The sequence below is a fragment of the Myxine glutinosa genome, chromosome 11, assembly GCF_964187855.1.
Source record: "Myxine glutinosa chromosome 11, kmMyxGlut1.1, whole genome shotgun sequence".
NCBI lineage: Eukaryota > Metazoa > Chordata > Myxini > Myxiniformes > Myxinidae > Myxine > Myxine glutinosa.
The window spans coordinates 2,875,498-2,889,562 of NC_136271.1; the positions used below are offsets into that span (position 1 = coordinate 2,875,498).

A 14,065-nucleotide genomic window follows, 5' to 3' on the forward strand; every position below is an offset into this window, starting at 1 on the left:
TTTAAGTTAATCCACTGATTTCATACAAGTGAAACCTATTACACTTGTTTTGTAACGTTTCAAACAAATAATTTGCTCCTGAAGTGATTTAGGGATAATTCGGCAAAGGGTTTGAATATTTATGCAACTGAGAAACATGAATTTCTCTATTGATCAAACTTATTCACATTTTATCTGAATTTTTTTAGCTTTATCACTTTGGAGTAGTTTGTGAAGACTACATATTAAGTTCGATTGGAAAGCAAGCCGTTGGCGCTCCTATGGTTGGCAGAGAGTGCCCCGGAAGCATTGACGGAAAGAGTGGCAATTCTGTGTGTGGGACAATTGAATGCTCAATCAGGGTCGCCCAGATAGCTCAGATGGCAGAGCACTTGTACGGTTTTCCAGAGGACCTGGGTTCGATTCCTGGTCTGGGCGTGTAATTTTCCCACATATGTCAATTAATTATGAAATAAGCTCAGGTGGAATTAAAATGTGAAATCTTTGGAGGGGGAGGGGTGAATACATTGGCAGGCCTGTGTATCTACGGGTGAGAGCGTAGCAGCCACTACGTAGTTTCAGGGTATGGTTGAACACGCTGTCAAGTCAAAGGTCAAGAGAGTGCACACAGGTAAAAGGCAATACAGGGCACCACCAGCATTGGCTCCCCATAAAACACAGCTGGCTGGACGCGAGGCATGCCATGTCGGTAGAATGCACCTGTTGCTTTCGATCAAGGTATAGGCTCGGTGTCATAGTAATGTCGTGCATCAGTAATATATCTTGAATATGCAACTCTTTGAAGACGAGAATGACCTTTTGACATTCAGTGGCGACGATGTTTTTCAGGTAACAAACGGCTCATTTTGTGCACCGTTGATTTATACAGGTTCTGCCAAATCAGTTCCTTGGCTGGGTTACAATCCTGGACAGGTCGCCACTCCGACACGGTATACCTGAATGTGCAGGAATTTATAGTTCAGAGGCTGGTGATAGCTCACCAACTCGTCACGAAGGACTACAAACCAATGGGGTCTTTAACGTCGACAAATTAATACCGGCAGACAGAGCACCCAGTTTGATGTCCATCCGAGGGACGGAACAATTATTCCTCGTCCTGCAAAACACCACGATGGCAAATTATAGCTCAGGATGAATTCCAACCAGGAGAGACAGCTCAGGGATACCTGTGCTCATCGCTGAGCTATTCTGCCAACCAAGATAAGAAATGCAATAAAGGTATTGTCGCGTCAGAGCGTCCGCTACCACAGACAGCTCCGAGTCGGATGGTCCAAGACCATCCACTGATCCTGAAATGGTGTTTATGTTTATTGCGTTAAATATTACCACCATTCCCCAAGGATCACCCAAACGAAGCCGAACTGAACCAATCACCCAAGCTCTTGGCGTGGTCATGCAGGGTCATGCTTCACAGGCAAAGTGCGACTCAAGGTGCCATGGAGCAGGGGAAACGGTGATGAGGGAGGTGACATGAGGGACGTCGGTTCCTCAAGGGCGAACCAAAGAGAGAGACAGACAGTGAGAGAGAGAGTGAGAGTGAGAGTGAGAGTGAGAGAGAGAGAGATAGAGAGATAGAGAGAGAGAGATAGATGTTACTCTCCTCAAAGTCCAGCCCAAACAGCTGTGCGTAGCTCGGCCATGGCCCACAGCCTATCTCGTCACCATGGCCTGAGGTGCGCCGGCCAAAAACCCCATGATGGAATCGTTTCCTTTAAAAACGTTATACACTTTCTTTGTAGCATTCACCTTAAAAGCTACAAGTCCTCACCTGACCTTGTCTGGCAGGAGGTTTTACAAAACACAATGTTACTCTATACTGTGTTTAAGTTAACACTCACTGCCTCCTCGGTGCACATTTTACAATACAACTTACCTCTAGACAAATCGCTATTACAAGGGGAATCTATGCTACGTGGACATTCAGAACATACCTAGCGACATTCGGACATACCTAGCGTATGTTCATACAATATCTACCGGCTGGACGGTACTTTGATCTCTATTTGATCTTATGTCGCAAAAAAAGACTTTTTTCTATCTTCTATCTTATTTCTTCTATCTTATCTTCTGTCTTTTTTCTATCTTATCTTCTATCTTATCTTCTATCTTATCTTCTATCTTATCTTCTATCTTATTTCTTCTATCTATCTTATCTTATCTTCTATCTGATTTCTTCTATCTTATTTCTTCTATCTTATCTTCTATCTTATATCTTGTCTTCTGTCTTTTTTCTATCTTATCTTCGATATTATTTCTTCTATCTTATCTTCTGTCTTTTTTCTATCTTCTATCTTATTTCTTCTATCTTATCTTCTGTCTTTTTTCTATCTTATCTTCTATCTTATCTTCTATCTTCTATCTTATCTTCTATCTTCTATCTTATTCATACATATATGTTCAAATGTATGAATATATGTTCATACAATCTAGCACTTACTGACCCACTATCACTTACTATCTTCTATCTTCTTCTATCTTATATCTTTTTTCTTCTATCTTATCTTCTGTCTTTTTTCTATCTCATCTTCTATCTAATATCTTTTTTCTTCTATCTTATCTTATGTCTTATCTTCTGTCTTTTTTCTATCTCATGTTCTATCTTTTTTTCTTCTATCTTATCTTATATCTTTTTTCTTCTATCTTATCTTCTGCCCCCCCCCTCCCCTCGCCCCTTACAACTAACAGTGTTATTGACTTATCGAATCACTTTCCGAACGTTGAGCAATCTCAATGTCTATTTTCTCATTGGCAGTGACACCCTCTTTGATGTTACCCACTTGATCTATCTTATCTTCTATCTTATCTTCTGTCTTTTTTCTATCTTCTATCTTATCTTCTATCTTCTATCTATCTTATCTTCTATCTTATCTTCTATCTTCTATCTTCTATCTTATCTTCCGTCTTTTTTCTATCTTTTCTTATATCTTATTTTTTCTATCTTATCTTCCATCTTATTTCTTCTATCTTATCTTCTGTCTTTTTTCTATCTTATCTTCTGTCTTTTTTCTATCTTATCTTCTATCTTATCTTCTGTCTTTTTTCTATCTTATCTTCTATCTTATTTCTTCTATCTTATCTTCTGTCTTTTTTCGATCTTATCTTCTATCTTATCTTCGATATTATTTCTTCTATCTTATCTTCTGTCTTTTTTCTATCTTCGATCTTATTTCTTCTGTCTTATTTCTTCTATCTTATCTTCTGTCTTTTTTCTATCTTATCTTCTATCTTCTATCCTATCTTCTGTCTTTTTTCTATCTTATCTTCTATCTTATTTCTTCTATCTTATCTTCTATCTTGTCTTTTTTCTATCTTATCTTCGATATTATTTCTTCTATCTTATCTTCTGTCTTTTTTCTATCTTCTCTCTTATTTCTTCTATCTTATTTCTTCTATCTTATCTTCTGTCTTTTTTCTATCTTATCTTCGATCTTATTTCTTCTATCTTATCTTCGATCTTATTTCTTCTATCTTATCTTCTATCTTATTTCTTCTATCTTATTTCTATCTTATCTTATCTTCTATCTTATTTCTTCTATCTTATCTTCTATCTTATATCTTGTCTTCTGTCTTTTTTCTATCTTATCTTCGATATTATTTCTTCCATCTTATCTTCCTTCTTTTTTCTATCTTCTATCTTATTTCTTCTATCTTATCTTCTGTCTTTTTTCGACCTTATCTTCTATCTTATCTTCGATATTATTTCTTCTATCTTATCTTCTGTCTTTTTTCGATCTTATCTTCTATCTTATCTTCGATATTATTTTTTCTATCTTATCTTCTGTCTTTTTTCTATCTTCTATCTTATTTCTTCTATCTTATTTCTTCTATCTTATCTTCTGTCTTTTTTCTATCTTATCTTCTATCTTATTTCTTCTATCTTATCTTCTGTCTTTTTTCGATCTTATCTTCTATCTTATCTTCGATATTATTTCTTCTATCTTATCTTCTGTCTTTTTTCTATCTTCGATCTTATTTCTTCTGTCTTATTTCTTCTATCTTATCTTCTGTCTTTTTTCTATCTTATCTTCTATCTTATCTTCTATCTTCTGTCTTTTTTCTATCTTATCTTCTATCTTATTTCTTCTATCTTATCTTCTATCTTGTCTTTTTTCTATCTTATCTTCGATATTATTTCTTCTATCTTATCTTCTGTCTTTTTTCTATCTTCTCTCTTATTTCTTCTATCTTATCTTCTGTCTTTTTTCTATCTTATCTTCGATCTTATTTCTTCTATCTTATCTTCGATCTTATCTTCTATCTTATTTCTTCTATCTTCTTTCTATCTTATCTTATCTTCTATCTTATTTCTTCTATCTTATCTTCTATCTTATATCTTGTCTTCTGTCTTTTTTCTATCTTATCTTCGATATTATTTCTTCTATCTTATCTTCCTTCTTTTTTCTATCTTCTATCTTATTTCTTCTATCTTATCTTCTGTCTTTTTTCGACCTTATCTTCTATCTTATCTTCGATATTATTTCTTCTATCTTATCTTCTGTCTTTTTTCGATCTTATCTTCTATCTTATCTTCGATATTATTTTTTCTATCTTATCTTCTGTCTTTTTTCTATGTTATCTTCTATCTTATTTCTTCTATCTTATTTCTTCTATCTTATTTCTTCTATCTTATCTTCTGTCTTTTTTCCATCTTATCTTCTATCTTATTTCTTCTATCTTATCTTCTGTCTTTTTTCTATCTTCTCTCTTATTTCTTCTATCTTATTTCTTCTATCTTATCTTCTGTCTTTTTTCTATCTTATCTTCTGTCTTTTTTCTATCTTATCTTCTATCTTATTTCTTCTATCTTATCTTCTGTCTTTTTTCTATCTTATCTTCTGTCTTATTTCTTCTATCTTATCTTCTATCTTATTTCTATCTTATCTTCTATCTGATTTCTTCTATCTTATCTTCTATCTTATTTCTTCTATCTTATCTTCTGTCTTTTTTCTATCTTATCTTCTATCTTATTTCTTCTATCTTATATCTTGTCTTGTCTTTTTTCTATCTTATCTTCGATATTATTTCTTCTATCTTATCTCCTGTCTTTTTTCTATCTTCTATCTTATTTCTTCTATCTTATTTCTTCTATCTTATCTTCTGTCTTTTTTCGATCTTATCTTCTATCTTATCTTCGATATTATTTCTTTTATCTTATCTTCTGTCTTTTTTCGATCTTATCTTCTATCTTATCTTCGATATTATTTCTTTTATCTTATCTTCTGTCCTTTTTCGATCTTATCTTCTATCTTATCTTCGATATTATTTCTTCTATCTTATCTTCTGTCTTTTTTCTATCTTCTATCTTATTTCTTCTATCTTATTTCTTCTATCTTATTTCTTCTATCTTATTTCTTCTATCTTATCTTCTGTCTTTTTTCGATCTTATCTTCTATCTTATCTTCGATATTATTTCTTTTATCTTATCTTCTGTCCTTTTTCGATCTTATCTTCTATCTTATCTTCGATATTATTTCTTTTATCTTATCTTCTGTCCTTTTTCGATCTTATCTTCTATCTTATCTTCGATATTATTTCTTCTATCTTATCTTCTGTCTTTTTTCTATCTTCTATCTTATTTCTTCTATCTTATTTCTTCTATCTTCTATCTTATTTCTTCTATATTATTTCTTCTATCTTATCTTCTGTCTTTTTTCGATCTTATCTTCTATCTTATCTTCGATATTATTTCTTTTATCTTATCTTCTGTCCTTTTTCGATCTTATCTTCTATCTTATCTTCGATATTATTTCTTTTATCTTATCTTCTGTCCTTTTTCGATCTTATCTTCTATATTATCTTCGATATTATTTCTTTTATCTTATCTTCTGTCCTTTTTCGATCTTATTTTCTATCTTATCTTCGATATTATTTCTTCTATCTTATCTTCTGTCTTTTTTCTATCTTCTATCTTATTTCTTCTATCTTATTTCTTCTATCTTATCTTCTGTCTTTTTTCTATCTTCTATCTTATTTCTTCTATCTTCTATCTTATTTCTTCTATCTTATCTTCTGTCTTTTTTCTATCTTCTATCTTATTTCTTCTATCTTATTTCTTCTATCTTATCTTCTGTCTTTTTTCTATCTTCTATCTTATTTCTTCTATCTTCTATCTTATTTCTTCTATCTTATCTTCTGTCTTTTTTCTATTTTATCTTATCTTCTATCTTATCTTCTATCTTATTTCTTCTATCTTATCTTCTATCTTATTTCTTCTATCTTATCTTCTATCTTATTTCTATCTTATTTCTATCTTATCTTATCTTCTATCTGATTTCTTCTATCTGATTTCTTCTATCTTATCTTCTATCTTATATCTTGTCTTCTGTCTTTTTTCTATCTTATCTTCGATATTATTTCTTTTATCTTATCTTCTGTCCTTTTTCGATCTTATTTTCTATCTTCTATCTTCTATCTTATCTTCTGTCTTTTTTCTATCTTCTATCTTATTTCTTCTATCTTATCTTCTGTCTTTTTTCTATCTTCTATCTTATTTCTTCTATCTTCTATCTTCTATCTTATTTCTTCTATCTTATCTTCTGTCTTTTTTCTATCTTATCTTATCTTCTATCTTATCTTCTATCTTATTTCTTCTATCTTATCTTCTATCTTATTTCTTCTATCTTATCTTCTATCTTATTTCTATCTTATTTCTTCTATCTTATCTTCTATCTTATTTCTATCTTATTTCTATCTTATCTTATCTTCTATCTGATTTCTTCTATCTGATTTCTTCTATCTTATCTTCTATCTTATATCTTGTCTTCTGTCTTTTTTCTATCTTATCTTCGATATTATTTCTTTTATCTTATCTTCTGTCCTTTTTCGATCTTATTTTCTATCTTCTATCTTCTATCTTATCTTCTGTCTTTTTTCTATCTTCTATCTTATTTCTTCTATCTTATCTTCTGTCTTTTTTCTATCTTCTATCTTATTTCTTCTATCTTCTATCTTCTATCTTATTTCTTCTATCTTATCTTCTGTCTTTTTTCTATCTTATCTTATCTTCTATCTTATCTTCTATCTTATTTCTTCTATCTTCTTCTTCTCTTCTATCTATATCTATCTATCTATCTATTTTATGTATAACCCTATTTGTGAATGTCTGTTTTGTTTGGTTGTGCCTCATGGACAACCTAATGAAGTGACTTAGAGAGAGAAGAGGGGGTGCATGGGGGGTAACCTTTCATGACTAAAAACATGGGCACATCAGATTTAGACTTCGGGTGTGCCTAAGGGGCGTGGCAGCAGGGCGTGGCTTCCACTGACTATAAAAAGCCCACGAAACGAAATTGCGTGACTGACTATTTAGTTTCCGGGCAACGCCAAGTAACTCTGCTAGGATACTATAATGATACTTTTTGTGAAAATATTCAATGTGAAAATAAATGTGAAATGTGAAAATAAAATACCCTTGGTGTGGATAATGTTCTTTCCTTCACACTCAAGGACTCGGACAAAGCAAGAATTCTGGCTTGCATGTTCGGGACAAAACTCGGTTTCAACATTCTTTTTGCATCGAAGCCCATTTTAATCATAGAGCTGCCCTGATATTAATTAGTCTCAGGGAAAATGATCCGAACCTCAAGTTCACTCATTTCACAAGTACAAACAGCAAAGCACGTCAAAACTCGTGTTATATGGAAATCCGTGCACATTACAAAACAACGTCACAAATAGCGGCTTCTGCAGAATCAATCGATACACGTCACGGAGCAACGAGGACACTCCAATCGAGAGAGCACGTGTACGAGTTTAATGACGTCACACAATTGACGTCACGTCAATTCCACTCACTCACAGTTGGCTGGTTGGTGGTCTTTCTGTCTTCTACCGACTCCTCTCCGGCCTTGCCCCCCCAGCTCTATCTGGGCTCTGTCCCCCAAATATTCCTACAGGTCGCACAAGATCTGCCAGCCACCCTCTTATGGTTAAACTGCCAAAATCAAGACTCTATTCACCTTCACTCTTTCATTCCCCTTTTCTCCCACCTCTGGAACAAACTCCCTCACTCTCTTCAATCCCACTCATCCCTCCAGGTCTTTAAAACAGCTGTTCACCACCATCTCTTATCTTCCCCAATCCAAAACCGTTCTTTTCTACCCCCGCTAAAACACCCCAGATCCACTTTTTTTTAAATACCAACTTCTTTCCTGGAAGTCCTAGCAGTGTCCATGTGTTTTATACCTCTTCCCCCCCCCCCCCTCACCCCTCCATCCACCCCCTTTCCCATGCCTCCTCCCCCCAAGCCCTCTCCCTCCCACAGATCTCCCGATGTCCCTGCTCTCTGCTGTTTCAACTCGTATGCTTCCTTCTCTCTCCCAATCTTGTCTCCCGCTCCCTTTATTATATGTTTTGTGTGTCCATTGTTTTGTTTTTTTGTGATTGATGTTCGCTCTTACACGAGCCGCGATCTTGTATAGAAAAAAACAAATAACAAAAAACACTTGACTGACTTCCTCGACTCGCGTCGTAGTGACCTACGACTAGCAGAGCCAGAAAGTGCTGATTGCACTGGAATTAATTTAACAATTTTAAAGATCGATTACACTTGTCTAATCATTGCACAACTACATGCCAATTGTCCTGTAACGAGTGATAAGGAAAGGAAATTCCAATTTTGAGGCAACACTTGTACCCATAACATACGAGTGCATGCTTAACATGAAATAAGGTGTGTTATGTGTCGGGGGGGATCGTTATGTTATGTGTCGGGATATGTTATTTGGCTTCGCGGCTAGGGCGCCAGCTTAGGATCCTAGGATCCTGGGTTCGAATCCCGGTCGATCGCTGAATTAACGCCAGGGGGGTTGACTCAGCCTGTCATCCTTCCGAGGTCGGCAAATTGAGTACCAGTTCATTGGTAATTCCCTGTTTGTCATAAAAGGCGACAAACAGGGTTGGCGGCAGGAAGGGCATCCGGCCGTAAAACATTGCTTCAAAAGGGGACCAACAAAAACAACAACAACCACGGTGCCCGAAAAAGGCCAACCCCCGCTTTGCGGGGAAAAATGGCCTCTAAAGGTGGTTTTTTTAATTTATGTGTCGGGGGGGGGGGGGGGGGGGAAGGTACCATGAGCAGCATCTGAACGGTGTGTCAAAAATGGATTAACTTTTGACAAATGACATGGAGTCATGTGTGACATGAACATACAGGTGAGCGGCATGCACGGTTCATGAAACCCGTTGTGAATGTTGACCAAATTGAGTCTCATCAAATAGGCCTGCGATTGCAAATGGAGGACAAGGCAAACGTGATCACAAAACCCCGAAATCACATGTGATCACAAAACCCTGAAATCACCTGTGATCACAAAACCCCGAAATCACATGTGATCACAAAACCCTGAAATCACCTGTGATCACAAAACCCTGAAATCACCTGTGATCACAAAACCCCGAAATCACCTGTGATCACAAAACCCCAAAATCACCTGTGATCACAAACCCCGAAATCACCTGTGATCACAAAACCCCAAAATAACCTGTGATCACAAAACCCCGAAATCACCTGTGATCACAAAACCCCGAAATCACCTGTGATCACAAAACCCCGAAATCACCTGTGATCACAAAACCCCGAAATCACCTGTGATCACAAAACCCCGAAATCACCTGTGATCACAAAACCCCGAAATAACCTGTGATCACAAAACCCTGAAATCACCTGTGATCACAAAACCCCGAAATCACCTGTGATCACAAAACCCCGAAATAACCTGTGATCACAAAACCCCGAAATAACCTGTGATCACAAAACCCCGAAATCACCTGTGATCACAAAACCCCGAAATCACCTGTGATCACAAAACCCAAAATCACCTGTGATCACAAAACCCCGAAATCACCTGTGATCACAAAACCCCGAAATAACCTGTGATCACAAAACCCCGAAATCACCTGTGATCACAAAATCCCGAAATCACCTGTGATCACAAAACCCCGAAATCACCTGTGATCACAAAACCCCGAAATCACCTGTGATCACAAAACCCCGAAATAATCTGTGATCACAAAACCCCGAAATAACCTGTGATCACAAAACCCCGAAATAACCTGTGATCACAAATCCCCGAAATCACCTGTGATCACAAAACCCCGAAATAATCTGTGATCACAAAACCCCGAAATAACCTGTGATCACAAAACCCCGAAATAATCTGTGATCACAAAACCCCGAAATAACCTGTGATCACAAAACCCCGAAATCACCTGTGATCACAAAACCCCGAAATCACCTGTGATCACAAAACCCCGAAATCACCTGTGATCACAAAACCCCGAAATAACCTGTGATCACAAAACCCCGAAATCACCTGTGATCACAAAACCCCGAAATAACCTGTGATCACAAAACCCCGAAATCACCTGTGATCACAAAACCCGAAATCACCTGTGATCACAAAACCCCGAAATCACCTGTGATCACAAAACCTTGAAATCACCTGTGATCACAAAACCCCGAAATCACCTGTGATCACAAAACCCCGAAATAACCTGTGATCACAAAACCCCGAAATCACCTGTGATCACAAAACCCCGAAATCACCTGTGATCACAAAACCTTGAAATCACCTGTGATCACAAAACCCCGAAATCACCTGTGATCACAAAACCCCGAAATAACCTGTGATCACAAAACCCCGAAATCACCTGTGATCACAAAACCCCGAAATCACCTGTGATCACAAAACCCCGAAATAACCTGTGATCACAAAACCCCGAAATCACCTGTGATCACAAAACCCCGAAATCACCTGTGATCACAAAACCCCGAAATCACCTGTGATCACAAAACCCCGAAATCACCTGTGATCACAAAACCCCGAAATCACCTGTGATCACAAAACCCCGAAATCACCTGTGATCACAAAACCCCGAAATCACCTCACCTTAATCTCCCTCACAGCTTCCTGCTCATCCGCCTCTGCCAGTTGCTTGACCAGCTGTTGGCTCAAAACATTACTCAGGTCTGTCATGGCACAACATGTGAGGAGACAACATGGTAAGTCAAAGGTTAGAGGTCAGCAAAGCTGGGTCAGGCACAAAATACGAGCAGAAGGTCGTTGTTGTCTTTAACATCCCAAGTCAATCGGTTTTTTTCAACATCATTCTGTCTCTTTCTCTTCCCTCCTTTATGCTCCCTCTCTCTATTCCCTCCCTGTCTGTCTCTCCCTCTCTCTATTCCCTACCTCTTCCCTCCTTTATGGTCCCTCTCTCTTTCTCTTCCCTCCTTTATGTTCCCTCTCTCTATTCCCTCCCTGTCTGTCTCTCCCTCTCTATTCCCTCCCTGTCTGTCTACCTCTTCCCTCCTTTATGCTCCCTCTCTCTATTCCCTCCCTGTCTCTCCCTCTCTCTATTCCCTACCTCTTCCCTCCTTTATGCTCCCTCTCTCTATTCCCTCCCTGTCTCTCCCTCTCTCTATTCCCTACCTCTTCCCTCCTTTATGCTCCCTCTCTCTTCCCTCCTTTATGCTCCCTCTCTCTATTCCCTCCCTGTCTCTCCCTCTCTCTATTCCCTACCTCTTCCCTCCTTTATGCTCCCTCTCCCTTCCCTCCTTTATGCTCCCTCTCTCTATTCCCTCCCTGTCTCTCTACCTCTTCCCTCATTTATTATTATTAATTTTTTTTCTTTCTTTTTCTTTTTCTTTTTCTTTTTCTTTTTCTTTCTCTCTCTCTCTCTCTCTCTCTCTCTCTCTCTCTCTCTCTCTCTCTCTCTCTCTCTCCCTCTCTCTCCCTCTCCCTCTCCCTCTCTCTCTCTCTCTCTCTCTCTCTCTTGTCTGTCTCTTCCCCTGTCGCCTCCTTCTCCAAGTCCCCAATTCCCCCTCTCACTCTGTCTACCTCTCTCTCTCATCCCTTCTCCCAATATCCCCCCCCCCCCCCCTCTCTCTCTCTCCCTCTCTATTCCCTCCCTGTCTGTCTCTTCCCCTGTCGCCTCCTTCTCCAAGTCCCCAATTCACCCTCTCGTCTACCTCTATCTCTCATCCCTTCTCCCAATATCCCCCCCCCCCCCCCTCTCTCTCTCTCTCTCCCTCTATATTCCCTTCCTGTCTGTCTCTTCCCCTGTCGCCTCCTTTTCCAAGTCCCCAATTCCCCCTCTCACTCTGTCTACCTCTCTCTCTCATCCCTTCTCCCAATATCCCCCCCCCCCCCCCCTCTCTCTCTCTCTCTCTCCCTCTCTATTCCCTCCCTGTCTGTCTCTTCCCCTGTCGCCTCCTTCTCCAAGTCCCCAATTCCCCCTCTCACTCTGTCTACCTCTCTCTCTCATCCCTTCTCCCAATAATCCCCCCCCTCCCTCTCTCTCTCCCTCTCTCTCTCAACTATCATAACAAATCATGTGGCATTTCAAAAACTTACCAAAAAGTTAAGGACAATTTCTATTTGAGATATTGATATTATTTCAAAATAGTTGTTATATGATCGAAATAGTACAAGTCTATCCCTTTTCCTCGTTCTAACACGAGGATGGAACATAACATTAATGCTCAGAAAAAATATGGTTACAGACGGACGGAGGAGACCCAATGCATAAGCCCCCATTTTGGACCAAGTCCAACAGGGTATCCCGATGTAGAGTAGATGTGGAGTGGCCCGATTAAACTAGAGTGAAGTCGCTATCACAAATCCCCACGCTTCCCACCTAAAACAAAGTTGGGAGATGGGAAAAGTTCCAGCAGGAATGACCCAATATCATATCTTGTTAATTTTTTCCTCATGTTGACCGCTGTGACCCCAAGCCCCGACCCGCTGGGCCATGAGCCGGGGGTCAAATCCAAAGAATCTTTCCAGATTCCATGCGTCCCCCAATATTGATCGCGTCGCAGAAACAAAGTTTGATTTTAAATGTTTCAAATTGTGCCCATAATCACATTTTTTGGTACTCCACCTTTTGACCTCACCCTAGGGGGGGGGGGGGGGGGGGCAGGGCCAAAAATGCTGCTGCTCCCGCACCTTTGTGCCATGTGGCGATCATAGCGACCATTTTGGTGAATTTCTATCCAACTGTTTAGGATGAGATGGTATGACAGACACACCTGATTACAATATCCCCCTCCCTGGGTTTTTTTGTTTTTTTAAGCTCACCTGGAAAACAATAGTTCAGGGGAGGGATGAGCATCATGCTGTGTCGGTCAGTCCGGCTGAATATATAAATACGTGGAATTTCTTCTCCGAAACTCGCACACAATTCAGATGAAACTTGACAAACTCGACCACAACCTTCATCCGTGATCGACAAAGGTTGTTTTTTGTTTTTAACTTGGGACCTAGGCTCGTAATAGAGCAGACACACACAGAGACACAGACACACACACAGACACACACACACAGACACACACACACAGACACACACACACAGACACACACACACAGACACACACACAGACACACACACAGACACACACACACAGACACACACACACAGACACACACACACAGACACACACACACAGACACACACACACAGACACACACACAGACACACACACAGACACACACACACACACACACACACACACACACACACACACACACACACACACACACACACACACACACACACACACACACACACCTTGGGGGAAGTGCCGTCACTTCCCGGGATTCTCTGGGTACCAGTGACGTCATAACAATGGCGCTGCTTTTCTCACCGCACTCAGCGGGATATTCCCTCAAGAGGAATTTCAACCAATGGGGATTGTCCGTGCTCTACCTTCTCAAGCAAGGAAGCAGTCGTACCATTAATAAGTCTTTGTATGACTTGAACCAGTCCAAACCGGATGGGTGTGTTATCGGAGACACCTTCTCCTGACTCGATGGTCGCTGGCTCCATACGGGAGCTCATCCGACCTTTGCCAGGTGTTGTTTTTGGTCCTGGCAGGTGTCACAGTCACCCTCCACACGAGCAAGAGCAGTGAGGTGTGTCGGTTTAGTCGCCCACAACCTGACCATGCAGCAGGTAGCACTGGGTTACATTTTGTCAGTGGCAGTCCCAAAAGGCTGACCTGACCAAAAAGCAGGTGAGCCCAGGTCCATTACCCATATTTTTATAAAGAGTGTGGGCAGGTAGT

General features: G+C 39.1%; 2 protein-coding genes across 2 annotated transcripts in view; one reads left to right on the forward strand and one right to left on the reverse strand.

The window, feature by feature from the left end:
- TAF5 (TATA-box binding protein associated factor 5) overlaps positions 1 to 14,065 on the forward strand; it is a 543,784-nt gene that overhangs the window by 346,839 nt on the left and 182,880 nt on the right. The gene's annotated exons all lie outside the window — the stretch shown is intronic.
- VPS45 (vacuolar protein sorting 45 homolog) overlaps positions 1 to 14,065 on the reverse strand; it is a 39,711-nt gene that overhangs the window by 17,412 nt on the left and 8,234 nt on the right. Inside the window, exon 4 of the mRNA XM_078786333.1 lies at positions 10,890 to 10,969. Within this exon, the coding sequence (XP_078642459.1) occupies positions 10,890 to 10,969 (80 nt within the window). The remainder of the gene's footprint in view (positions 1 to 10,889; positions 10,970 to 14,065) is intronic.